Source organism: Oreochromis niloticus, linkage group LG17 (assembly GCF_001858045.2).
Source record: "Oreochromis niloticus isolate F11D_XX linkage group LG17, O_niloticus_UMD_NMBU, whole genome shotgun sequence".
Classification (NCBI taxonomy): domain Eukaryota; kingdom Metazoa; phylum Chordata; class Actinopteri; order Cichliformes; family Cichlidae; genus Oreochromis; species Oreochromis niloticus.
Genome location: NC_031981.2, coordinates 18822956 through 18850329, shown reverse-complemented (window position 1 = coordinate 18850329; position 27374 = coordinate 18822956). Strand labels below are relative to the sequence as shown.

General features: G+C 41.9%; 1 protein-coding gene across 33 annotated transcripts in view; it reads right to left on the bottom strand.

Annotated features, from left to right (window-relative positions):
• celf2 (cugbp, Elav-like family member 2) overlaps window positions 1-27374 on the bottom strand; it is a 236708-nt gene that overhangs the window by 47830 nt on the left and 161504 nt on the right. For all 33 annotated transcript variants that reach the window (XM_025899580.1, XM_019346845.2, XM_019346846.2 and 30 more), the window contains 2 exons: window positions 8168-8216; window positions 2842-2976 (listed from right to left, as the gene is read on the bottom strand). In XM_025899580.1, the coding sequence (XP_025755365.1) occupies window positions 2842-2976; window positions 8168-8216 (184 nt within the window). The remainder of the gene's footprint in view (window positions 1-2841; window positions 2977-8167; window positions 8217-27374) is intronic.

The following is a 27374-nucleotide window of genomic DNA, read 5'->3' as shown; positions in this document are numbered from 1 at the left end:
TTCAATGGTTTGCACCTCTCTCGTCCTCCACCTTGTCTCCAACAGCTATCATCAGAGGCCTAAAGACTCATTAGCAACCATCTGACAATCAGTGGTTGTGTAGGGAAAACTAGTGGTTGTTTGCTTGGCTAATGCCAACTTGATTGTAAACAATAACTAAACAATAACTACTACTATTTAACTTGCTTGGAAGATAAATTGGCATCGTTCATGCAAACTACAAGAGACCGCAGCAATCTTGCAGCAAACTTTAACAACCACTTACAACTGGTTGGTAAATACTAGAGATGGACCGATCCGATATTACGTATCGGTATCGGTCCGATACTGACCTAAATTACTGGATCGGATATCGGCGAGAAATAAAAAATGTAATCGATCCATTAAATATCAAAAAAACACCTCACAAAACTTGCGACACGGCGTAACTCGGCTCATAACCGTAGCATGTCGGAGCAGTGTGCATCACGTGATAGAGCGGCTGTGTGTATTTGGAGCCTCGCTACCAAACCAGCATTTCATCTCCGAGGAAGTTATCCCAGAGAGAAGTAAAGCAAGTGTGTAAGTTCATCTCTGAATGTTTGTAAAGCGTTCCCATGTTAAGCTTAACAACCGATATATGGAGCGAGTGCCTCTCTCTCCCTCCCCCTCCTGCTGCTACTTCAATCATGAAACTGATCAATGATCAGCTGATCAGCTTTTCTGTCGCGAGTCCATCTCTCTTTTTTGTTTTTGGCCCACTTTGCACCAGAAAGAGGAAACCAGCGGCTGAACAACAGCAGCACGTTTAAGCTTGATAAGCTGTTGTTAGAATTTATTTAATATTACTTTCTAGACCAGGATCGTTTTCTACGTAGCTGACGGCTGGTAACTGTGCAGGGGCGGATCTAGCAAAGTTTAGCCAGGGGGGCCGATAGGGCATTAACAGGGAAAAGGGGGCACAAAGACATACTTTTCTTTCTTATTCTCATTTAAAATGTCTAGCTTTTAATAAATAATTATCTGAATCTTACTCCCAAAGTTTTAATCTGATGTAAAATGTATAGAAGTCCATTACTGTATATAGTAACTGTTAAGTCTAATATACCCTAGTAAGCTATAGTACTTTTTCCTTTGGGAAGGTACCATCTGTGAATTCTGCAATTCTGTAGAAGAAAGATGTTGAATCTATTTAATTATTCTTGAAAATTAATTTAATTCTGTGCATTTTTTTTTTCACACTGCATCAAATTAAAGTTGATTACATCGATTAAGCATCATGAGGTGGGGGGTGGGGGGTGGTTCCCTATTTTTTTTTGGCTGGGAATTTGCAACCCTATTAGTTAGGTTGCTTAATATTTCTGCTAAGTACTCTTTAAAATACCAGAATAGGGAGGATGGAGCAGGTTTAAGTTTATTAGATTGATCAGTGTTGCTGAACTATGAAATATTTTGGGTGCAGTGTATTTACATACAGGTATAACAGAATAGCTTTAGTGTTGTTGTTTATTTAAACTTGAGTATGAACTTATACAAAATGCAGCAAGATATTAAAAAAACAGTTTTATTGATTAAAAAAACACACTATATCGGATTCATATCGGTATCGGCAGATATCCAAATTTATGATATCGGTATCGGTATCGGACAAAAAAAAGTGGTATCGTGCCATCTCTAGTAAATACACATGTGGTTGCCGAGGGTTGCTAAAGAGTCTAAAGGCCTGTGTGACTGAGGCCATACAACACCAGCTAATCTAGAATAATTTTATCTTGTAATATGCAGAAAATAAAATAACCTTTAAACCACAACTTGATGCCCCTGTACACCCAATATGTGGATAAACTGGCAGAGCCTTTTGAGAGCCCTGCTCCAGCTTCAGCTTTAATTATTTCTGCTCTCATTCTATTGCTTATTATTATCACTAGAATTTCTGCAGTCTCAAACAAACAAAACCTGATAATATGGGCTCTAAAATGGCCTTCGACGTCTTTATGACCTGCACAGAGCTCTTCCACTGCAGACCTTTGATGGCTAATAATTGATTTTATTTTGGCGAACCATTCGATAACCATCTTCTGAACCACTCAGACTCCAGGAAATAAAAAAGGACAGAGTGCACTTCCACTTGCCGAAGACAATGAATGGCTCAAGGCTGACTTTCAATTAGAAAATGAAGCCTACACACACAAACATTTATTGTTGGTGCTGTCAGGTGTGCAGCTTGATCACAACATTAAAATACTATTTCAGGTAAATGGGGGAATCTAATTTAATAGGCACGGGCACATTATGCACAATGAAAGGCTCATCATTTTTCTATACTGCTGATTCGCAGGGGGAATATTTATGACCCCAAAAAGTTTTTATATGTCTTGCGTGAAGACAATAATCACCGCAGTTTTAAGTAAACAGTCTTTTCTCGCAACACTGACAGCTCGGAAAACACTTCCAGAGGTAGACAGTGAAGTGAAAAATGGCTGAGAAGGTGTAAATGAGCGGCCTCTTATGCAGCACAAACGCTTTTAAGCAGGCAAATAACAATAAACTGCAAAACATTAAAGCGGTTGGGAACTTTTTCAAGTCAGTTTTTCACCAGTTTTTAATAGATTTTATTTGAAAAAGTCCCACCTTGTTATTACTATTTGCTTTAAGTGCTCTGAGAGTCAGCCATTGGCTCAGAGCCCATCTTCAACCAGTCAACTCTTATCACAAAATTGCGAGGTAAATACTCCCAAGTGAGGATTTTGAGTCATTACACAAGTTAATGCGATGAACTGTAGCTGCTGGAGGCCACGCAGGTGTTAATGTTCACATGAGGAGCATCAAGTCTGGATCGAAGTGAGTCAGAGGGAAAGGTACCTCTGCTGAGCCCGTCGGGCCCTCGGAGGATCCGGCATTCCTCGATCTGTCCAAACGCAGAGAACATGACCCGGATGTCGTTCTCGTTGCACTTCTTCGACACCATGCCGATGAACAACTTCCTGTCTTCCACTGCTGTAAGGAGAACCGAGACACAAGATGAATGAAGAGATTTTATGACATTAACACTGTGTGCATGCTAAGTGTTTCCTTTTCCTCTCAAATGACTTTAAACATTTCCTTAATACCTATTTCACTCTTTTAATCAGAAAAGACCTCAGGTGCCCTCAAAAAAACCCACTCTGACATAACTGGAATCAGCTTCTAAGGCAGATAGAAACATGACATAAAGAAAACAAAAACAGTTTGAAAGCTTAATCTGCTGAACTTTGGGTTTTATTGTAAATTATGGCCTTAACCCAAATGTTATATAAGACAAAACTCACTTAGTCATAAAGCCCGTTGCGTCCAGAATAGTTTGAGGGGTTTTTTCTTGATGCTGAGCTAATGAGCTGCTACTAGCTTTATATCTATTATCCAGGCATTTAAGTGTTTTCAGTGTTTGTTGTGAAAGCAAATAAGTACTTTAAAGCTGGTGTAGGCAAATTTCTTCTGGTTTTGCTCATTAGACAAAAAATAGGGTTTAACAGAGTACTATCACCTGGGAGAGTGGGGTTCAAAGTCCCTATACGCCACATGGATTACATGCTGGATAGTGGGTGGGGCTTAAAAATGATCCCTTGGGCTATAACCTCCGGTTTGACTGACTCATTAGCTGTGCCATCACTGGAGCATATTTCCTAAGCACAGGAATGCTTCATGACTAATCAAAGTCCTTCGAGAAGCAAGTCTAGGTACTCAGCAGCCATATTGGTAATGCCTCCCTAGGTTGTTATTTTGAAGTATTATTGAAATTAACTTTAATTTATTAACTGCTTATCCAATTCAGAGTCACAGAGGGGCTAGAGCCTATCCCAGCTGTCACAGGGTGAGAGGCTGGGTACACTCTGGGCAGGTTGTCGGTCTATCGCAGGGCTCAAACAGAGAAAGAGTGTGTTAACACTCACAGCCACACCTATGGCCAACCACTGCACCTAACATGTGTGTGGTCGGAGTGTGGGAGAACGTCAGAGCACCTGGAGAACCAGGAGAGAACTCATACAAGCACTGGGAGAACATCCACACAGAACGGTTTCAAACCAGGGTTCACTAATAACTTTATGCTTAAAAAGTTTGCTGACAAATAAGCTGTTACAGATTTCTTTCATAGATTTCATATTAGGACTGGCACTTTTCTCTCCTATAATGTTTCTGGTTTAATCCCGTGCTTTTGCCGGCTGAAGGAAGGATTAACTGTAAAAACTTGGGTGTTTTGGAAATCGTTCTCACAACTTTAAACCCTCCCAAACTCAGATACGGTCTAACTTAAAGATTTACTGAACATTTCTGCCCCAAAGTTAGTGACACCACAAAAAAAGTAATTATGGATGGATGTAGTATGAACATCGCAGCAGCTCATAACCAACAATCAGCGCTTTATCATGTAAAAAAACATTGGCTAACTTGACTTTGTTAGGACATAAAACTTTGCCGATTTATTTAAGAGCAGTTCCAATTTTCTTTGCTTGAGGGTAGTTTCTGTTTCTGTTTTGTGTAGTTTACGACTAATCACATTCAAAGCCATTTTTTAAATATATATACCAAGGAGAGTATGCTGTGAAATAGTGATGTGTGGAAAAAAAGATTGGTAAGAACAAAGAGTAAAAGAAAAAAAAATAGATAAAAATGAAAAAGAGCGAAATGTGGAAAAATGGATTGAGACAAAAAAATGTAGCAATCAAAAGAAACAGTCAAAGAAAGAAAAAAAGACAGTGGGAGAGCGATGAAGACAGACAGAGTTCATGTATTTCATCATGCCATCTGTGAGGCTCTGATCAATGTCTCATTATCACTTCAACACCGGCTCCTTGCTGAGACTCTTCAGCCTGTCCTCTCTCGCCCCCTTCCTCCCTCCCTCCACCTCTCCTTCCTCCTCCCTCGTGAATTTCTCTCCTTCTCCTCTGCTGACACAATCCCTCCTTCCTCCGGTGCAATCTCGAGGAACGGGCGCAGGCGGCTGCAGGTGAAGGAGAGAAACTTGCCCCCGTGTGTTTTCCAGCGTGCGGCGTTAAGTTCGAATTAGGCTGAGAGCGAAACCCACATTCATTCGCTGAAACAATGCGCGCATGTGTGTGTGTTTATGTGTTCCCACTGCATTCAATGTAATGCTAATCCAATTCATTTTTAATGAGGAAACTGTCAGCTCTTACCGCGAGGCGAAAGAGATAAGCGGTCTGTTGCACTCTGGGAAATCAATAGCGCACTTGTTTATTTTGCTGTTTGAATTGTTTGTGTGTTTAAAAAACAAACCATCGGGATACGCTGCCAAGATAAGTGTTGCTTCAAAAAGCTTTAACTCCTTTGTACACACAGTGTGTGTGTGTGTGTGTGTGCGCGCATCACTCCAGAGAAAGATTACCACAAGTCTAACAGCAATGTAATTAATTTACTCTGTGTCGATAGGAAAGAAAGAGAGGAGATATCGTTACAATTGACTGTTTCTGTTTTTCGGACGAGGCGCACAGGCAGGCGGGCGGGTGATAAGACTCATAAAGCCGGCTCTGGGATGTATCAGGAGTCGGCTTTGCATTCGGGGATAAATCGGAGCAGAACTAGCCTCACGCTGAGCTCCAAAAATATTTAAAAGATGCCGAAGAAAGAATCACAAAGGTTTAGGGAAGTGTTAAAAAAAACCACACACACGCACAAGATTAACCAATACTGTTATCTCTCTCAGTCTCTTTCTCTTCTTCCATCTCCACTGACTAAACTAATAAAGCTCTGCGCAGCCATACGTCACTGTTACAGCGGATCTAACACTGGGTTTATTAAAGGTCATTACCGTTAAATGGATGGACGTGTAACGTATGGTCTGCTCTATATTTCACCATTCCCACTGTGAGCAGCGGCTTCTTTATTAAGTTCCACCATCCTTACCCTGACAGTTATTTCTTATAAAGTGATATTTGGCCATATTTCAGTGGAGCGGATGATGGCTTTTATAAGCATTTCTCCCCCTGCCTTCCCAGATGCTGTCATTTTGCTCTCCTCCCCTGCAGTGGACAGTGACATACATGGCAGGCTAGAAGGAAACCTCTGTGATGCTACTGTGGCAAATCAGCTGCATTTAACGTACACGTGAGTTCTGCATGTGTGCGAGAAATGCTATTAAATGTAGCATTGCTGGCTTTAAATGGGCAGTTCATCCAATCCAAAATTCTGCTCAATTACTCAGCATTAAGGGTCACTTCATCCAAACTGCAAAAACCTACATTTTCTCACTTAACTGTCTAAATAATTTTAATTTCATTTGCCAGATTTTCACATAGCCTATGCGCTGCTAAGGTTTCTTGAGCTCTGACGCACTAAATAATTCTAATGGGAACCATTTCACACCAAAAAAATCCCCAAATTGAGGTCTTCTGGTTATTCATCCAGCAAAACTGCAAATCTGCTCCGAGGAAGATTAGATGTTTTTTTCTTTCAGAACTGCATTCTTGTTTTTACATTTTTTGAACCGCAAAAATTGAGATGCGCTAATTTCTGATGCAGCTGGAGTCTGAGCAGCGAAACGTGTGAAAATAACGGCTCTTGTGTGAATTTACAGAGAAGGTAAGGAAAGCCCGAGTTATTACCTCATAGCGTGAAGAACAAAAAGTCACAGCAGCATATTTACTTTAAAAATGTCAAGAAAAAAAAGAGTTATTAAATTTTTTTGCTTGACATTCAAGTTTGGTTCAGGTTTGGTACTGAAAACATCCACTATGGGCCGTAAGAAGAATTAAAAAAGTCTGTTTGACTATTTTGAAATAACTTCCCAGAGTCCTGCCATTTAATAACCCAACCTCAAGAGTACATAAAAGCTAAACTCTGCAAGGGAAAATGAGAAACAATGATTGTTTTTAGCACCTAAGTCAGTGGTCTCCATCTTTTTTCAGCTGCCTTACACAAACATGCCCTAATAAGTTCATTTGAACTTAGTTTAAATGGGATCAGGACTTCCTTAATTTATTTTAGCTGCCCATAACTTTAGCTTAACATTAAAACAATGGTGCTTTTACTTTTTGTTACTAATTTATTTAACAGGTTGTGATATGATTGTTAGGTTGTGTTATGACAGTTAGTGACCAATTTCCCTGAGTTTATCAATTACAGTTCAGTTTGTTAACTATTAATCCAAAGTTTAGTTGTTAATCCAGGCTTTTCACTAACAGCTAACTGCTAACTAATAGTCACATTTGTTGCTAAATTTCATTCATAACTTCAACACAATAACTTTAGCTATCTATTGTGTTTGTGAACACTTTCAACTGTTTTCCTTCAACATGTCTTCTGTTTGATCAATGTCTTCATTTTATGGCAAAGAAACCAAATTATTTCCTCCTGGATTTAGTGGGACAGGTTCCTGTTTTTACGTCAGTTATATCGTTGTCCATGACTGAAAGCTCACGTCCACCGAAGCAATCCAACAGTTTGAGTAATGGTAAGAAGTAAAGTGACCATCTGGAAATAAATAAGGAACTAACTTCGAGATAACATATTTGTGAGTTGATTTTTAAAGGTCTGCATCTTCACTCAACAAAATGTGCGACAGAAGAAGCGATGAAGTATTTATAAATGGGCTAACAGATAACGGCAGGCCTACCCTTTAAAGATGGATCCACTGGTATTACACACTGTCCAACAGCTTCCTCTTTGAATGAGAAGGAATGGAGGATGAGGCTCGGTATAGGAAATCAATTCAGAGCTGGATCTGCGGTATGTAGTTCGGGAACGGGGTGATCTGAGGACGGGCGTGTGCGACACTGCTTGTGTGCATGCACGCGCGTGTGTGTGTAATAGATGCATTAGGGAGAGCGTGTGCGGCAAGAGGAGAGTGCATACAACATGTTTGTATGAGTGAGCAGCCACAGGGGAGAGAGGCCGGTTCACAACGAGGCCAAAACGATTCAACTTTCACTGACCTCCTTATGAACCACCTTAATAATTCATCACACATAGAAAAATATATTTATATATATCAGTATTGCCCCATCACACCCCCTTTCTCTCCTCTGCTCTATGTTTCAATCTTTTCCCCGAGTCCCCCGCGCTGTCTGCCAATCAAGCAGAGATAGCCATTACCAAGCAAAATTCGAAAAAGGCTATTGATGCATGCTTGCTTGTGTGTGTGTGTGTGTGTGATATTGATGGGTCTGTCACTGTGCATGTGTGCAGTGCCACTCACCATTAGATTTCTCACTGTCTGCAGGTTTCATCTGAATAGGGTGGTGCATCTGTAGAGACAGAAAACAAGGACAAAAAAAACACCCCATCAAATATCGGTACACATGCCCAAAAACACAATATGACGAATGCTGCAATTCACTTTGTCTCTTCACATCCAAATTAAATCCCAAGAGGATTTCATACGCTGTTAATTACACATGTTTTATAGAGATGCTTTTGTCAGATAAGAAATATGGCTGCGATTGCTTTGGTTTTCCCACAGCAGATAGAAATCTGTGTGAGACACAGTACGCCGCTCAGCTCCGGAGGGCGGCGGTAGAGCATCTAAACTGGTTTTCTCCAGCAAATGCCAGAAAACACGAGGAGGAGATGAAGTTATAGGGGTCAAGAGGGCAAGAGGAAGGACAGAAATGAGACCGCATGCAAGAGCCAGAGCATGGGAAAGTACGAGGAGGGTGCACATCAGCAAAAACCGAGAAGTAAATAAAAGAGGAAGAAGAGGAGGAAGAAAAAAAGCGAGCGGTTTTCTGCTTGACATTTCCAAATCGCTTAGAAATAACTACCCAGGGACATAAACACATGGAAGATAACAGTTTGCTTGCAATAAGTCCACTCACTCACTTCAACAACTGCAACTGATTATTGTGGAGATAAAAGCTTCATACAATAGTCGGCCAGATGACCGCCAGCATGAAAAATGCTGGTGCTGGTGCGTTGCACACTGAGAGACATTAGCATATAAACATAACCTTTCAATATTTGGAATATTTCAGCATTGTTATTTGCCTGTCACTGTCACAGAAGGAAGACCTAAAAAGAGTTTATTTTCACAAATCACTGACCGAGAACTCACTTTGGTTTCACTCAGTTTACAGACATAAACTCGATCCTTGCACAGGTTGTATATGATAATGTTAATGTATGATCAGCTGGAGAGGACTTTATGTTTCAGGCTTCCTAACCTGCTTCATAGTTCAGACGATAAGAGATATTACTCTGCTAGATCTGAAGTACGAAGTCTGACATTAGAGCAGGATTGGTCAAAGAACATCATGTTTCCTGTCTCCTGCTTGCTCTGCAACACCACCCCTCTTTAAAACCAGAGCATTTTCAGCAGTGCAAAGTCATCAGACATGGATGATTTCCTGTTGTGTACAACATACGGCTCTAGACCAGGCTTGGACCTGACTCTTCAACGGATTCTCATCCGAGTGGTGTCTATCAGAAACTACTGGCATTAAAGATACGCAAATTGTCTTTTGCACTGTTTTTAAGGAGAGACCAAGTCCTCGTTAACCAAACTTTATCGTCTCACAAATGTGTCAGTTTGTGTACAAGCTTCTGTTCAGACAAGGGGCGATGAGAGGGTCCTCCAAGGTTTTAAAAAAAAAACACGAAATAAACTTCATAGATCAAGAAGTTCAGCATAAAAAGCTGTGTCAGCGACTGCTGTGGACACTTTATATTGTTTTTAACACTCAGTTTCACTTTGTATGTTGGAAGTTAGAATGTCGCTTTCCACCGCAGCTCACAGATGGACCAACAACAGCACAAAGGAAGAGTGGCCCACAGACCAGTTGTACCAAATACCTTATACACTGCTTCTATCTGGTAAAAGAGCCCACTGCAGGCAGACTGGACATTTTTTTAACATTATTTTTACTTTTGCTTTTACTTGCTGTGTTCAAGGGTAGGCACCAAAAACAGCTTGGTTGGTACTAGAAAAAGAGCTTTGGGTTAAAATGAAAAAACTACCCAGTGCATATAAATGTTACACCAAGGGTTCCTGAACAGTTGTCCATATGTGATAACTACCATGCCGTGTGCCACACACCACAGACACCAAAGGCATCTCAAACTTTATAAGCTTTACACCAGCTGAACATCTGGCTAAAATTGATTTCAGAGCCAAAGGCTGGACACAGGGGTCAAGGTAGAGCCACCTGCCACCACCTGCCACAAAACCAAAGATGAAGCCTGCCCAGGACCCACATACTCATAGAACTGAAGTTACAGCCATTACTGTTTTTCTAGCACAGTCAGTGCTAGAAAAACAGGTACCATTTCTCAGTTGTTTTTCCCACAAAGACATATTTTAACCACTCAACTGAGAGTTACATTAAAAAGCTTATCACATGCTAGAGCCTCTGACAGATCGGCGACCTGTCAGATAGGAAGTGGTTTAAGTTGTGATCTGATTACATACTTTCGCATTAGGCATTTCTGTTAACAGTCATTCTTATTGAACTGATTCTGCTCGGATTAATGTTGGATCTTACTGCACACAAGGTTGGCCCCAGTTCAAAGTAAACTGTCCTGCACATCCTTCTTTGGCTTTTGGCTGCCTTTAGGTTGCCGACTGGCTTGCATGAGACAGCTGGAATAGCAGGAAAAAGACATTTGAAATTGCTGGAGGGATTTTTTTTCCTTGATCAAACTGCAGCTGTCATTTAGACCCGATTTGATCTCAGTATGATCCAGACCAACTGAAGACCCAGCCCGGCTTATCTTGATGCATTCTGACTGCAGTGCATTGTGTAAGTATTTACACTTTGCAATTTTTTTTCTCTTCTTTATCCACACGCACAGTATTAAGAAACAGATTGCCCGTCTTTAGCAGGTGTAAATGGGGTTTAATGTCTGCATTTAGACTCGTCTTTTTAGATCCTGGATATCTCTCTGATGTATCCAAGAAGCAGTTTAATGGAGCTGAATGATGGATGTGTTTTTTAGGTGGTGAGTCTTCTTTTATGGAAAACACAAAAAAACAAAAAAAAAACACTTCACAGATGAGACGGCTCCCCCTCCCTCGCCCTCCTTCATGCTCTCCTCCTCTGTCCCTTTTTTTATTCCCTCCATCTCTCTTTCCTTTATGGGAGATTATGTGGCTGTTTGATCTGCGGAGAGACGAATGACAGTGATTCTCCAAATCTAGCCCAGTATCAATCACACTCAGAGTCAAATACCAGCCGTGAGTGAGTAGGTCTGTGTCTGCGCGAGCGTGCATAAATGTGTGTGTGTCCGTGCGGGTGTGTATGTGCCCTGTCTTACCCATAACGCCCCTGGGCTCAGTCACGCTGTGACAGAAGGCTTTGATCTTCCAATTCTATCACACACCTTTATCCCAACTCTCTCCCTTCTTGCTCGCTTCCTTATCATCCTCACTCTGCTTTTTTCCCCCCTCCCCCCTCGTCTCGCAGACCTGTCCCAGATGAACACACACACACACACACACACACACACACACACACACACACACACCTACTCTGTTGATTAGTTCCCAAACCTGCCTGATGGGAGCAGTCAGTGGTGAATGAGGAAGAAACAATGTAGCAATAAAAGGGAGAAAGAAAGAGAGAAGAAAATCATCAAATAGAAGAGAAGACAAAGAAAGAAAAAAAAGCAAGAAATAAAGCAAAAAACCCAAGAATGAAGCGAGAAAGAAATAAAGAAGCAGGAGAAAATGAGAAAAAAGTAAGTAAGGAAACAACAAAGGCAGGAAAAAAGAAAGTAAGATAAAAATTAAAAAATAGCAACATAAGGAAACGTAAGAAAGAAAGAATACAAGCTAAAGAGAAGAAAGTGTGAAATAAATAAGGAAGAAAAGGAAAAAAGAAAGACCAAAAGATGAAAGAAAGACTAATTGAAAAGATGCAAACAAGAAATAAAGCAAAGAAAAAAGATAACTAGAGAGATAGATAACAACCTAAAGAGAAGAAAATTACAAAGGAATTATAAAGAAAGGAAAAAAAGGAAAAAGTGAGACATGGTGAGACAGTGGATCCAACCAGAGGGAGGAAAGATAATAAATATCATATCATATATCATATGGATAGCATGAGAGCCGTAGACTGTGGACAGTCAGAAATAATCGGCAACCCTTCAGGCTGGAGTCTCAGTACAGTATCACTAACACAAGGACAGATGCAGGGACATGGAAGAGGAGTGTGTGTGTGTGTGTGTGTGTGTGTGTGTGTGTGTGTGTGTGGAGGAGGGGGGGTGTTGAAGCCACATCAAAAGAAGGAAAGTCATGTCAAAGCAAACCTGGAAGTCACATCAAGTCAGTTTTCGTTAATCCATTTCAAAGTCTGTCCTCCAAAGGCAAAAAACAAAAACAAAAAAACAAAAACAAAAGGCATGACAGCATCCGCCGCGCTGCTGTCGTTCACTCCTGAAAAACACTGCCAAAAGCTGCACACACACACACACACGCACACACACACACACACACACACAGGTACAAAAACTACGTCTGGCTTTCAGGCGTCTCCTCCTCAGGTCTGTCTACCCAGAATGCCCGGTGGGCGGGTGGCGCTGTCGACATGTTTGATCTTGGCGAGTTCCCGCCGAGATCCACAAAGCAAGACTCTCCTCCGCTATCCCACAATTCCACCGCGAGGTTTCTTCTCACCTGGCGGCCCCACAGCCGCAGTCTGCCATTAATTATGTGCTCTGCGGGAGCCCGGCACAACTACTAAGTCCTCGGTGCGCTCAGACTCATAAAAATGCCCAGAGAACCAAAAAAACTCCACAACGTGAAGCCACGTGTGCAGCCGCCTCGATGCTGCGCTGGCATTTAGCTTCATAAATGTATGTGTTTAGTCACCAGGAAGCTTAATCTACTTCCTGTTTACCTGCTGCAAGCCTACGTGAGTGTTAATTCTCCCGTCTTTCCAGCCAAGAACTGAGTCGGCTTTCTTGGTAAATCTCTAATTGAAGTGGTTTTCATAAGCCACTCTAAGCCAGCGCATAATAATTAATCAACAACAAGATTTACAAAATAGGAAGAATGAGAAATCCTTCGCAGGGCGGCTGTACAGTTAATGACACAAAGTTGAATTGAACGCAATTTCCCGATGTTTTGATTATTAGTAGGGAAAGTTTGCATGTGCTTTAAGGGGCTTATTATCTCCTTGTAGTGCATCCGCAGTGCACTTGAAATAAAGTGTCACCATTTGTTTTTAATCATTTTTCGAGCGTCTGAATTGCCTTGTTGCAAACTGCATATAGCTCGGTTCTGATTGACTGAGTCACACTGTGCCCCGCTGTAAAATACATGATAAATGCACACCTTTGAAAATCGATTAACATTTAATTTACATATTAATGTGCAGACGGAAAGTCACCGCTCACGCCGGTAATAATGAGTTGCCGAGCCGCCGTGTTGTTACTGTTTAAAAACCCCACTGCTGATAATAATAGCTCCTTTTAGCCGCTTTAAAGCAATATGTTATTATTATTAGCATGCTACAAACTGTTTAAATTCTCCAGATTTGCTGTTTTTGGACAGCAGCTACATGGGAACCACAGTCTGTGATGACTGTATGCGTATTCAGGGGTTTGATTATATTGTAACTGAAATCAGCGACCTTTAATGCCCCTAAAGACATCTCAGAAAGTTTAGCGTCAATCATGAGTGAGCAGCGAGAGTTCAAAACTAAACCTGTGATCACCTGTTGTTCGAACTGGGAGCTTCCTAATATACACATTACCTGTTTGTTTTCCCTTAAGTAGCTTTAAGATTGTTAAACTTCATTAAATCTATATGATTACACAAAAAAAATCAACTGAACAGGCATAAGTGGGCTCGTCCTGGGTTTAATTTTCACAAGATGTGCCTCCAATCTGAAAATGAAACGAGCAGCTCTGAAAATGGAACAAATGTTCTGACAAAGTCAAATGCTAATATGAGAGGTTGTTCAGGTTTCAATGTTAGAGCCACTTCAAAGAATGTTTTACTAAAAGCAGCAAACGGCGACAAAAACAGCCATGCTACTGACAGTTCAGCATATCACTCACTTCAGTATTGCTGTTGTTGGTCAGAAGTGAATTACTGTGGCTCACTGACTCATACTGGACTCCTTTCACAAAGTTTCACAGCCTTTTCCAGAACAAATAAAGGCAGATGCTTTCCACCCAGCATTGACAGCTGAGGTAAACAGTGGAGTGACTTCCATCTACAGATAGGGAAAAACTCCAGGGTAAATCCGTATCTGGTGGAAACCCATAGTTGAAACACACTGGCTAGCCACAGCGGTTATTGGCTACAGTCTAAATTGAGTATTCTTGGTGGGCTAAAACATGTTTGTCCTACAGCCGCTGTAGCTAGGATTATAGCCTTGAATTGGGAGGGGTACATAAAAAGAACTCACTTGGCTGCAATCCGCAATCTACTCGCATCTAGTTGTACAAAAATTTAGACACTGTCACTTTAAAATTAGGTATTAATAGGAGCATGGCTGCTTTGAATGATAGGTGAGTGGCGAGTGGGCTGCTCTCGGTCTACTAGTCTACTGAACCAGACCTCTCAATGGAGTTTGTGATATTGGAACCTTTCAGAAAATTTGAATATGATCTACTGTGAAGTACAGCCAGTCCAAGAAGTCTGCTTTGTGGCTTGGTGAATGGAGTTGTAGCATTTTATCGGTCCGCTACTTAGCACTAACAAGCCAGTGTCTGTCGGAGACATCTGTGCACCCAAACAGTCTATGAAAGAGCCTTCCTAGCCAAGTTTGCTGATAATTTAGCAGTTCATCTTCTCCGCCAAATATGGTTACTTCTGGCTTCTAAACAACAAGGTGGAGATGAGTGGTGTCACAGTGGCTACACAGTCTGCTACAGTTTTATTAGCAAAAAACTGCACAGATGCTGTAAAAGCAGATTAGTAGGTGGTTTCTCTTTGGGTTTGTCCTTAGATTTTGCACAACTGCTCGATTCCCTTTTCACTTGTGCAAAAAATATTGAGATTGAGGTCCACAAGCAAGTTTTGATGATGCAAGATTAACTCATCCCATCACCAGGAGATTTTTTTTAACCACCTGAGTGAACCATCGAGTCTACATTACAGCAGAAGGATCAGAGTGCAGCGGGCAGCCTGGATGGATTTTATGACCTTCCAGTTATAGGACAGTCTCTTTAATCACCTCTTGCTTCCTGTCTGAGGCGAAGTGTCTATCTGTCGGACTAGCTGATGAAATGTCATCCACAGGCCACCTCCTTTCAGTCTTTTTATCTTTACATTCTCCTCATGTACAGAGCCCCAGCAACCTGGTCTGCATTCACACAGCCTATGGCCTCTTCCCAACCCCCCATGCTGGCTGTAAAATAGCCCCTCTCTGTGCATCATGTGCAGGAAACCCTACACTTCCTAAATGTTAACTGCTGCTCTTGGGTTAACGTTATCCTGTCGCCTCCTCTTGCCCGCCGATGTCTTGCAGGAATGCCCTGGTGTTTTTAAAGGTCAGAGGTCGGCTTGTCCTGGAGCCAGAGGACAGACTCGAGGCTCACGCTGGGAATAGAATGAGTGTGTGTTGTGTAAGGAGTGCATGGCGAGTGTGCCGCTGTGGATGTGTATGCCCTCTGCCAGCGGTCAGCACCTTCAAAGCAACAGCCAAGTTCACATGAACACAGTGTGTATGCCAAAATTTATACGGCAGCACACAAACACTGTTTCACATCCTGTGTTATGCACACACACACACACACACACACACACACACACACACACACTCCTTCTCCTCCCTTTTCTCTGAAGGTGTGACGGTGAGCTGCTGGGTCAAAGTCAGACAGATGGCCCTCACAGTTGGGATTCAATATCAGTGACCGAGAGCATACGACCACTCATGCGTGCATGCACACAAACACACAACCCACATACACGCACGCACGCACCCGCAAACACAGACACCTAAAAGTATTTCTCAAGCAAACACATCCACAAAGAAGCGTAGCAGCGCACATTTGACCTCCAGACAGTCACACACACAACACTGCACGTATATTTTCAAGAAACACTTACTGATATTTTGATTCCACTCAAGAAAATACAGACCTTGAGATGTGTCTTCAAAACTAACTGGACAAATTAAATCATATGATGACGTACATGCAACTGTCGATGTGAGATTTTTCATCTGCAGTTATTTAATTGTGATGACAGGTCTGTCCTGGGAGTTCATGCACAGTACAGACACAAAGCAGGCATCGCTGGCCTCGCTTTATGGTGCTTTTATGCTCAGCATTAGAGGTGGGCGGATCTATCCAGTTATTGATAGAATCAATACTAGTGCATCAGGATCAATGACAAATGTCTGAACCTTTTTGTGTTGACCGTCACGTCCGTTTCATATAGGCTAGTTGCTTCAGAGACGGGCACATTTACATTCCAGGTCTCCAAAAAAAAAACAGTTTCAAAACAAATGAAAGCTGGAAGATGTAGTTTACTGTGTTAACTAATTATTCAAAATCACAGTGATTTAGTGGCCATAAAAATTTGTTCCAAATTTGCGACTTGATGACGATTCATCTCATAAGTCATGACACACTGCTCCCCCAACATACACTTCTTGTTTTAAGTATCAGCCGCGTATTCATTTGGTATCAGATCAATACAAAAATTTGCAGCATGGCACAGCACTACTTGCCGTTCACTCTCTGTCAGATGGCATCATGTGATGAAACTGATGTGTCATATCTGCTGCCATGTTGTTTCTAAAAATACTGCACTGGCTTTGTGATAACGTTACGAGCGGCGCATGAAACAACCAATGCGGCTGGTACACCGGGACCTTTAGGCAAGAAAGAGCGAGAAAAGCACAAGGTGGGTTTCAAAGCAGCTTGCATTAGTGACTCAAAGGTCAGCAGGCTTAAGAAACATAAATATATGAGATTGGCCAAGCGGTTGTGGCTCTTTTACTCAAGTTCCTTAGATATTCTTAAATATTAATGCTTTATACAAACTATTCAACAATAAAAACCGAGTTCAGGACATGCACCCCTCTTTTTCCAACAGTGTATTATACACATATTGCACTTTGCTGTGTGACTCAAAGCCATAATTAAAACATTTGTCTTTCGTTTTTGCCAACCCAGTTTTTTTTTTCTGTATAGAGCATATTTTTACTTCCACTCTTTAATTTGTGAGCCACATCAAGGACACATTTTCATTCTCTTATGATGGGAAATGAAGGTTTTCTGATTCTGGTGAATTAATTTAATCTCAATGCTTCTACTGAAATTAAGAAGTTCGGGCTGTCATGAAGAGTTCAAACAGAGCCACATGTTGATGCTGAAATAGTTTTGGTGTTTTTAAACTGCGCTTATAATATGTATATACATATATATTTACAGGGTTTAAGTTCCTGAAGCAACTTAAAAAATCAGTTTCCAGTAGTTTGACTTTACTCCTTATGAAGCCAGTGATGCTATCATGCGATTTGTAGTCTTTAGTGTACATCAGAAAGATCCAAAAAAGTCAACTTCAGGTGACTTACCTTTCTCTATTACGCACACTCACACACATATATATTACAAATGCACACTCTTCCACCTGTCATCACTCTGACAAACACCTTCACCCAGACAAAGAGTGACTTTTATGCTCGTTCTCCTTTCATCAAACAAGCAACTATAAATCAAATTGTCCTTTACAATATCCCTCATCTTAGCGGCGCTTAGCACACAGTTAGCCTACATTATCCCCACTTCATTTAGCTCGGTAAACAATTAACCCGGCGTGCGTGTGTGAGCAGAATGATTGAGGGATTTGGCATTAGCTATGCTGCGTCGCGTCTCCATACTAAGTGTTTAACATAGTTATCCTGTGTTTTGGCCCCCCACCGCCACCTCCTTTCTCTCTCCTTTCTCTTTTCCATCTCTTCCTCTCACCCCAACCCCAATGAATCCATATGTTTAAACGCTGCCACCAACTTGGAGAGAAAAGAGGGGTTAGGGAAGTTAATTTGAAACAAGCGATTAATATTTCTTTTGTTAAATAAGAGCACACACGCACGCACACACGCTCTGAGGGTCAGCGCATCGATGAGGTTTGCCTTACTTCAGCTCTGTTTGCGATAGCATTTGGGTTTCACTACAGCAATTACAGGCTTTAATTGAATTGATTTCGATAATGAGCCTCTGTAATGACACTGCTGTGGGAATGGACGGGTGTGTGTTTGTGTGTGTTTGCAGTGAATGAGCCACTGTTGTTTTTGCTGGACTTAAATGATCTGTGAGGAGCCGAGCAGGATTTAAAGATGAGGGGACACACACACACATATTTAAAACACCGGTGTGTGCTGCTCTAATAGCTGCATACTGGTCAGCCGTCTCCGTTCAGCTCTTTATTTTTATAAACCACTTGTCCGAGGTCTAACCTTTCAGCTTGTTGCATAATATCCTCCAGGCTATAACACATGAATGTTTGATGGCACACGGCTTACTACATGGCAAACTTAATATCCTACACCGCCGCGCGTCTGCTGTTTTCAGCTTAGCATAGCCGACGACTACTTCCCAGGTCCTTGGGCGGTTACAGCGTTCTGGTTTCATGGGAGCTTGTCCGTGACACTGCGAGAAATCTTTAAAAGGGCTGAGGAGTAAATCTGCTGGGGTATCAGTCAGTGTGAGTTACCTCATCTGCTTTTCTTGCGGTGGGCTCGGGTGCTTCTTAAGTGTTGAGTGGAAAGCTATTGTGATAGAGCAGCGATACGTGTAATGGGCTTGCACTTAAACAAACAACGCACATCGACTGACAGGCTGTGGACATTCCTCCCCCTGCACCACTCAGACACACTTCAAGCACACAGGTAGCAGCTGATAAATGGCTGTTGGTAGCCTTCCATACGTCTGTGTCTGTTAGTTTTCTTCGGATATCATTTGAAAGTTTGTGGACCATTAATGGGTATCAGCTGATGATCTAACAGCTAGCTGACATCCTATATTAATCCTAATATATATATATATGTATATATAAGGTTAGGGGGGTACAATTTGCCACAAGAATCTAGACTAAGTATTAACTTCTTTTTTTTTTAACTTCTACACAAACCCAACAGTTTATTGTAGATGAATGTGGACAACCACTCCCTTACCAGTTGGGTGACGTCACCGATCGGAAACCAAGGCTCACTGCAGGGTCATATGGTAGCTAACACACTATAGAGCAGACAGCCTCTAAAGCATGAACACCTAATAAATAAGATTTAAATCTAGCAGCTGAGTAAAATTGCGAGAATCATTCCCGAGATCTTCTTTTGTAACCAGAGCCCCCTGCTGGCCATTGGAAAGAATCCAGTTTTAAACCCCATCCCAGTTTCACACGCAAAGTGACTGAAATGTTCCGATGATTTCTAAAGGCTGTAAACAAACTCCTGGTTTAGTGATATTTTCTAAATCCCACAACTCCTCATTAGATGGGGAAACTTTCCACTATAAACCAAAGTTAAAAACATTTTTTTTTTTTGCAAAACCCAGTGAATGTCTAAAACATGCAGATTAGGCAATAAACTTGTTTGTCTTTCAATGACGTTTGGTTAAACTTGTGTTTTCTTCATGCTCCAGTGTGACTGTTGTGGGTGCTTCACTCTGGGGCTCCACATATAAGCTACAAGTTATAAGGCTTGTGAAAAACACAGTGTCATACCCAGCCCTGAGAGTGGAACCATTTGGTTCTAACTGGGCCAGTTTTAGCAGTTGCTCAGTTACAGAGCTGGCAAATGTTGATTGGGTCAGATGTGGACAAAATGTCACAATGCATCAGACATTCAGCTGATAGAACTTGGACTTGTGGCTTAGCTGAGGATGCTAGGCTCACTCCAAGTCAGCCCTGTCACCAAAGGCCAAATGTGGCCAAGAGAGCACTGCAGATATGGGCCAATCATTCATTTCTAACTGGGAGTAGACTGACCAAATCCATCTAAGTTGTTATTTAAAACATAGTCTACACTATTAGAATTTCCTAAAATCTGTCTTTGTCCTGTTTGGTATTTGTTGTCTTGTGCTCTTCTTTTCTCTTTTCTTTCCCTTCACCCCCCGGTCAAGGCAGATGGCGGCCCTCCCTGAGCCTGGTTCTGCCAGAGGTCTCCTTCTGTTAAAAGAGATGTTTTTTTTTAATCCCCACATTGGCTCACTGGGTTTCTATCTGTCTATGCTGTTGTACGGTCTTTATCCAACAATATAGTGTGCTGAGACGGCCACTGCAATCTGATCTGAACTTAAAATTAATTCACTGTTTTAGTAGTCCTTCATTTGCATGCTTCTGCATCATATTAACATTAAATTAATATATTACTAGAGCATACATGTTTCTGCTGTTTTAAATGTGTAGAAAGACATCCACAAAGCCGGACTTAATGTTAAAAGACAAGAGCCATAATGGAAAAGAATGGTCACACTCAAAATTATTTCCAAATCCTAAAGATTTTTAAATTTATTTACAGATCTGTGGAGAAGTCTGAACTCTCTCTGGGAAGCTTGATGATGATGATTTGAAGCAAAAATTTCAAATTTGCATTCATCGCTCCATCAGACCTGTTGCCACTGATTTTCAGTCCAGTTCTTGTGTAATTTGGCATAACTCGGCCTCTTCTCCAAGTTTCCCCTCCTTAAGAATGGCTTCTTGACTGAGCCCATTTCTGATGAGGCTTCTGGGAACAGTAAACGGATAAATGATGGATGGATGGAGGGTCCAGATGCTTGTCCCCGGTCCTGTGTCAGGTCTTTGTTGGATTTTTTTCCAGTTTCTTAAGGACATGACTTTCAGATACTGATTATCTGTTCTACATAATCTGTTTTTTGGGGGGGCGGGGGGTTAGGCGTAGGTGCTCTAAATAAACCAGTCCCTTTACCATTTACCATGACATTTCTTCTCTTGTCCTCAACAAGTTTCCTCAAAATTTGAAAGGAAACACACCATGGCAAGAATCTTTCTTCGGCTAGTAGATGTTTAGGAATCACTTTTTGGGGCAACCAACAAGTGATTCCTGTGAAACTGTTTAAGCATTTTTCATAGATTCATCTAAAGAAAGTTGTATGTAGACACAATACTGGTTCTTCCTTCAAGTTAGACTCCTTTTTTATGCTTAAATGATTCAGGAGTCAGTATTAAGTGACTTAAACATAAAAGCCACCATTCCTCTGACAAAGGTCAGGTACGAGGATTCAATGAGTCTAAAGAAAACCTTTGAAACACCTTCAGAAAGCCTGGATAATTATTACTCAAGACCACTTGTTCCTTGGATGCAAGATTTAAAAGATATGCGGGGTGGCTCAAGACTTTTGCACAGCACTTTATTTTACATTTAAATTCAACCGTCGTGCAGAAAAAATGAGCCGCAGTAAACACTTACGCCTGCAGCGAGAAAGCAGCCAGAATCTTCGATTGTTTCAAAGCGAGCTCACGAATTCCCTTCAAAGACAGGAACAGTGAGAATCTCAAGACCGCCAGGCCTTGTGCATGAAAGAATATGATTCTTTCATTCACATCATTCAAACTGATAGTGCACATTATCACTTACAGTCGGCGGTTCTGTCTGCAGCTTTGTCCGCCAACTTGAAATAATAATAAATGACCGATTAAATGGCTTTTGTCTCTGGACTGTAAATTGCTGCTTTTAAACCTTAACCTTGCTCCAGATCACACTTACTTTGATGAGGGGCCTTTGATGTGCGAACACACACAACCTTGTGCTTGTGCTCTGGCAGTGGAGCATCACTAATTATCTCACCAGCGGAAAGGTAAGGGAAGTGGGGACCTGCATGTATGTGTGTGTGTGTGTGTGTGTGGTCTCAGTACGATGGTAGCTTTTAATGAGCCCCACATTTCTTATCAAGCTTGGTGCTCAACAAACGCTCTGATCCGCCCACATGGAGGACTGGGCTTGACTGATCGTGTCTGATGCCCCCCCCCCCCCCCCCCCCCCCCCACGCACACACACACCCCACCCCAACGCCCTCCACACCATCCTAGCCAACACCCTAATCAACCTTCCTCTCCCTTGCCTCCCTCCCCTCCCTTCCGTCTTACTGTCAGAAAGAAATATCCTTGGGAGAAACTGTGAATCAAAGGGCTTTTTCATCCTTTTTCACAAAGAAAAAGGAGCGATGGAGAGGGACAGAGATGGAGTGAGAGACTCAACAGGACAAAAGAAAGACAGAAAGTGAGCGAGGGATGGATGGAGAGAGGGCAAGAGGTGGAGTGAGTGAGAAAAGAAAACTGAGGATAAAAAGACTGAACTTCTCCGAGCTGGAGGGCACTCCAGAGGACACGTCCTAGATTAGCTCCCATCCCTCCCCTCCTTCCATCTCTCCATCCTCCCTCCACCCTCTTTCCTCCAACCCCAGCTTCAGATGGGGAGCAGCAGCCCTGGGGCCCACTCGGCGGGCGTCAAGGGTGGAAATAGGAGGGGGGAGACACTGGGCATTTAGACATCTGTCAGCCACTAATGAAAGAGTTCAATTTAGTGGAAAATCTAAAACAACCTTGTCTGACAGGCAGGCTGACAGGCTTTAACTCGCCGTGTGTTGTTGTTGTTCGTGTGCAAGTCTCGCCGTTGTGTTAGCGTGGAGAGGACCAGGAGGGGGGCATTAAAAAAAGGTGAAAGGGGGAGAAAAAAAATAATGCAATAAACTCAGGCTGTGCTGGGGCATATGCTTGCGAGCACATGAAAGTGTAGAGCTTGTGTGTGTGCTCAAGAGTCATGCAGGGGTGTGGATCAGTCCATGCAGCAGGGGTTGGGTCTTATGGCTTTACATCGCTCCAGGGGTACAGGGCATGTTTTTCGACGATAGATGGGCTATGGTAGGGTTTTCTGTGTGTGTCTGTGTGTGCGCGCGAGAGAAGAAAAAGCATATTTAGCCCTCTCCAGTGCTATTAGAGTTGGAGAGATGAACACATGGCTCTCCAGGCAACACATGCACACGCAGACAGACGCACACACTTTGTCTCCACCCCCCCCGAGCTTCATTAGCGCGTCATTAGAAACAACTCTAGTGAAAGCTGTTGTTTTAGAGAAACAGTCGTGCCTATCTGTCCTCGCCGAAAAGGCTCTACGTGTGTGTGCCATGCAGAAAACTCATTATTTTTTGTTTTTTATTTTTCTCTTTACTTTTTTATAGATTAATCCACCTGCTGATTTATGTGCCGTGCTGCCTAGCGACACTGCTATTACTGAGGTGGAATAGTCAAACTGAACGCAGTTTTATTGACTGTGAAAGCATGAATGGTCGGATTCATGAACGGTCACAAATTCTATTGTTTGAAAGATGACGGGTGTGAGGATGGATGTCCACACACAAAACAGCAGCCCGAGGGTTGTAATGAAACAACTGGGTGTAGAAAAGCCCTCTACCTGCGCCACACAGCAAGTGCCACATCTTCAGAATTTATTCGTTTTTGAAGCTCAATTTCAGAGTAACCATATGAACTGCATCGTCTAGGACAGATCTGAATCTTTAAGCTGTATAAACAGATTTCAATCGAGCAAGTAAGTAAGATTTTCTAGCTTCAGCAAGTCTGCAAATATTTCCATGTGCATACACGGTAAGCCAGAAGTGGAAGATCCCCTCATTAAGAACAAAGTCAGCACAATTACAACAGATTTAATATCAGAAACAGAAGGAAGAACTGGGCTGGGTTGCAAAGCAGCTTGCAGAGGCAGCAACAGCTGTAGGCACGCTATAGCAGGTGAAACAGAGTGACTTTTATATGATTTGCCAACTTGTTGTGAAGGTGATTATCAGCTGAGCCATCAGCTTCTGAGCTGAGCACAACTTTGCAGCTTTAGGCGTTCGTGCCTTAACACATCGATTGTGACGGCACTTGTCGCTTCCTCTTTGTAAGCTTTATGTTTTGCTCTTTCACCCTCTTTTTCCTTTCACAGAAAATACTTGGTTAGGATCTCAGAAAAGAGTGTGGCATGGGACGGCATGGTCCCTTTTCAAAACCTTAACCCTGCACGTTAAAAAATTATGCCAGTAAACGATGCCACTGCATCTAAATTTGACACCATTGGTGCTCAACAAGCCTTTGTGTGTCTGAATGATGACTGAAACTTATAAGGTTGGTGTCTTTCAGGGCTTTTTAATCTGACCCACAACATGGCTTATAGTGAGGTCTGATGTATTAACGAACCATTCAAGACACCTACACTCTAGTTTTCGTAAGCAAAATTCTAATTTGAGCATCAATTAGCTGGTATTTTTGCAATGCAACCATACTAACCACCATTATTTGTCACATATGGTCACTACTGGCTCCAATAATCCAAACTGGAGACATCCATAATGAAAACTCAAGGCTTTAAACCTTTACTCCACAAATCAACGTGGGACTATATTTGGCTATATTTATTTATTACACTGAGTTTAGAGCTAAATAAGAAACATTAGCTTGCTTCCACTTCGTTTAGCTAGAAACAGGGTGAACAGCTAGCCTGGCTCAAAAGATGTAAGAATCCACAAACCACAGCCTCTAATGCATACACACTGGCAGTGTATATTTTCGCAGTTTCACAATTTCAAAATCTGAAGTGTAAAAATATCCCATATTTCTCTGCATAGGCTGCATAAGAAGTGGTTGAAAAGTGAAATCCTTGTCATTCAGCATCAGCAGCCATGAAACTTTACCTTGCAAGTTGAGCTACACTCATAAATATAATCTTGTTTGCTGACCACTATCTTCTTGGAACTAAACAAAATGGAAGCAATCAACCAAAAGAAAAAGTAAATGATAACCTTGCTTTTGATAAAACTGAGGTGAAAACTGAAAAGAAAAATCGTTCTGACACTCAGTTCGTGTTGTGACCTGTATCTTCTCTAGAAACATTACTTCATCGTTGAAATATGACAGGCATGTCTGGAGCTGACATGAATATACACATTCTGCATGCATACAATCACATATGCATACATTTGGTACGAGTGCGCTGACGGATCGCTGACAAATCTCCAGGAGAGACATCAGAGGAGTGATGGAGATGGGGCCGGGAGAGAAGCAACAAGCGGCGCTGTCATTTTTCTTTCTCTCTTGTTTTTTTTCCACCTGGCGAGGAAGCCTACACCTCACCGCTCTCGCCACCGCCATCACCTCTGTGAGAGCCGAGCAGGGAGAGATTCATCACAAAAAACCACAGACCCCCTTCACTTATCCCTTTTCTCAAAAAATGGCAGCCTTTCAACTGTTTTTTTTGCCCTAAACCAACATGGCTGCCAATACCGGTGCCCTTTTCTCCAGTCTGGCCCCCGTCCAGCTTTCCACTCTGATTGCATCTCTGCCTGTTAGGGCCTTGGGTTTGGAAGGAGAGATAGAGCGAGGGTGGGGATGAGTGCCAATACAAACATTGTTCTGCTGGCTTTTTACAAGCCAGGAGAGTGGGGAAGTTAATAAGCAGGTATTGGTTTTTAACTGCGCCCCGTTTATTGCTTTGCCCTCGAGCGTGCTGGAGTGCTCTACTCCACCTTTTTCCTGTCCATCTGCCCATCACCTTTGCTAACCTCCCGCTCAATTTCTCCCTCTCTCTGTCTGCTCTCCTTTTGTCTTGACATGCCTCATTCAGCAATTAATCCGCCATCCTCATCATCTGTTTATTTCTGCCTCCCACTGGATCCTTCCTCTCATTTTATTTTATTTTTTTGCCCTTTTTTTTCATTTTGAGCTGAGTTGAAGCCAGTTCAAAAAACATCCAGCGTAAACCACTCAATGCTCTGTCATTATGCTGCTATTGATTTAGTGTTTTGCAAGTGTGTGCTCGGTCCTCTTCCCTGTATATTAAATCTAAAACCATATCCGTCCATCAATACAGGACAATCGCATAAGCCGTTGTTGTCCAGCTCTGACATGATGAATATGATGCGGGTTTAATTGCATACGTGTCACCTGCTTTTTTTTTTTTTAAATGGGTTAACATTTTTAATACTTGCTGCTCCCAGAAGCTTTTCATGAACAAACGAGACAATAAACTTTCCTTTACTCCCAGCACTTATGAGCAACCTTTCAAATCTCACCGCTGGGCTCCGCAGATTCTTGTTTCAAAGAAACAACTTTTAGCTTCATTTTTAAAAACTCTGTTACAGCACTTGGCAAAAAGCTACAACCCCTACAAGCAGTAGTGGGTGGCTCAGTGGGGTTGTTTTGTCCTGGGGCTTGCCTGTGAGGCTACAAATGGGCTGCCCTAACCCAGAGCTGGGGCCATGAAGGGCTTGAAAGACACAATTTGGGGTTAGAAAAACTGCTTTAATCCTCTACAAGAATGATGTAAAAAAAAATATTTAATTTTAAATTTTATTTCATGCTTTGAGTCACTCAGTTGCCAGCCAGCAGAAGTACTGAGGAATGGTCAGAACCTGCTTGTTTTTATCTTGAACGACTGCTAGAGAAGACAGATGGACTATAGACAGACTGTATATAAAAGATGAATGTAGCCTGCAGGTTTGAAAAGCTAAGCCAGGGCATACGTGCATTAAACCTTCATTCTTTCTAAAGGCCAGCAGTGGGTGAATCCTCTGGATGCAAAAAGAATGAAGTGGTAAATAAGAATGGATGCAGAAGTCTGTGATAACCCAAACCTATATGCAGAGTGGGATTTCCCTCCTTAATATGTAACCAAGAAAATATGGCTTACTTGTTACGTATTACTGCTTAAAATACAGGTTACATTTTTAACCACCACATCTGATTTTTAAAGCGAATCTACAGTAAGTAAGACCGGGGTCACTGGGTTCAGACTCTGTGCTGCTCGTCTTTTAGACCTTTGTGTTAAACCCACAGTGAGAAACCTTGGTGTTAAACTGGACCGTGATTTTTATACTAGATAAGCAGCTGAATTCTGTTATTAACACTAGTTTTTACCACTTGAGGCTGTTATCCACCATCAAATCAGCTTTATCTTTTAAAAGGTTTGAATTGTCTCATTCATGCTTTTATCACAATGTGTGTGGACTATTGTAAAGCACACTGTGTTGGCCTTAGTAAAGCTTCCCTTTTTCGCCTGCAGTTAGTCCAAAATGCCGGGATTTGTCTTTTAACTAGTACTCGCCATTGCAAGAACATTACGCATCCTGGCCTCCCCCCATTTTAAGATTTAATTATTTTTTAAGTTTTTAAAAACCTTTCATGGATCAGCATCATCGTACATATCTGAGCTGCTGACTCCATATGTACCCTCAAGGTTGCTGAGGTCTATGGAACAGCTGCTCCTGGTAGTCCAAACTACCGGAGTGAAAACCAGGGGCAGCTGAGCTTTTTTACACCTCCCTGTCCATGGTATTACAGTTTTTGAAAACACGTCTTAAAACTAATTTTTATTCCTTTATTTATTATTTATTTCATGACTCTGCTCTGTTCCAACTTTTCATTGAGCCAAAGAACTCAGCTGTTTCAGAGTGAAAACTACCGCTAATTAAATCAAAGAGAAATTAACCATCCCAAA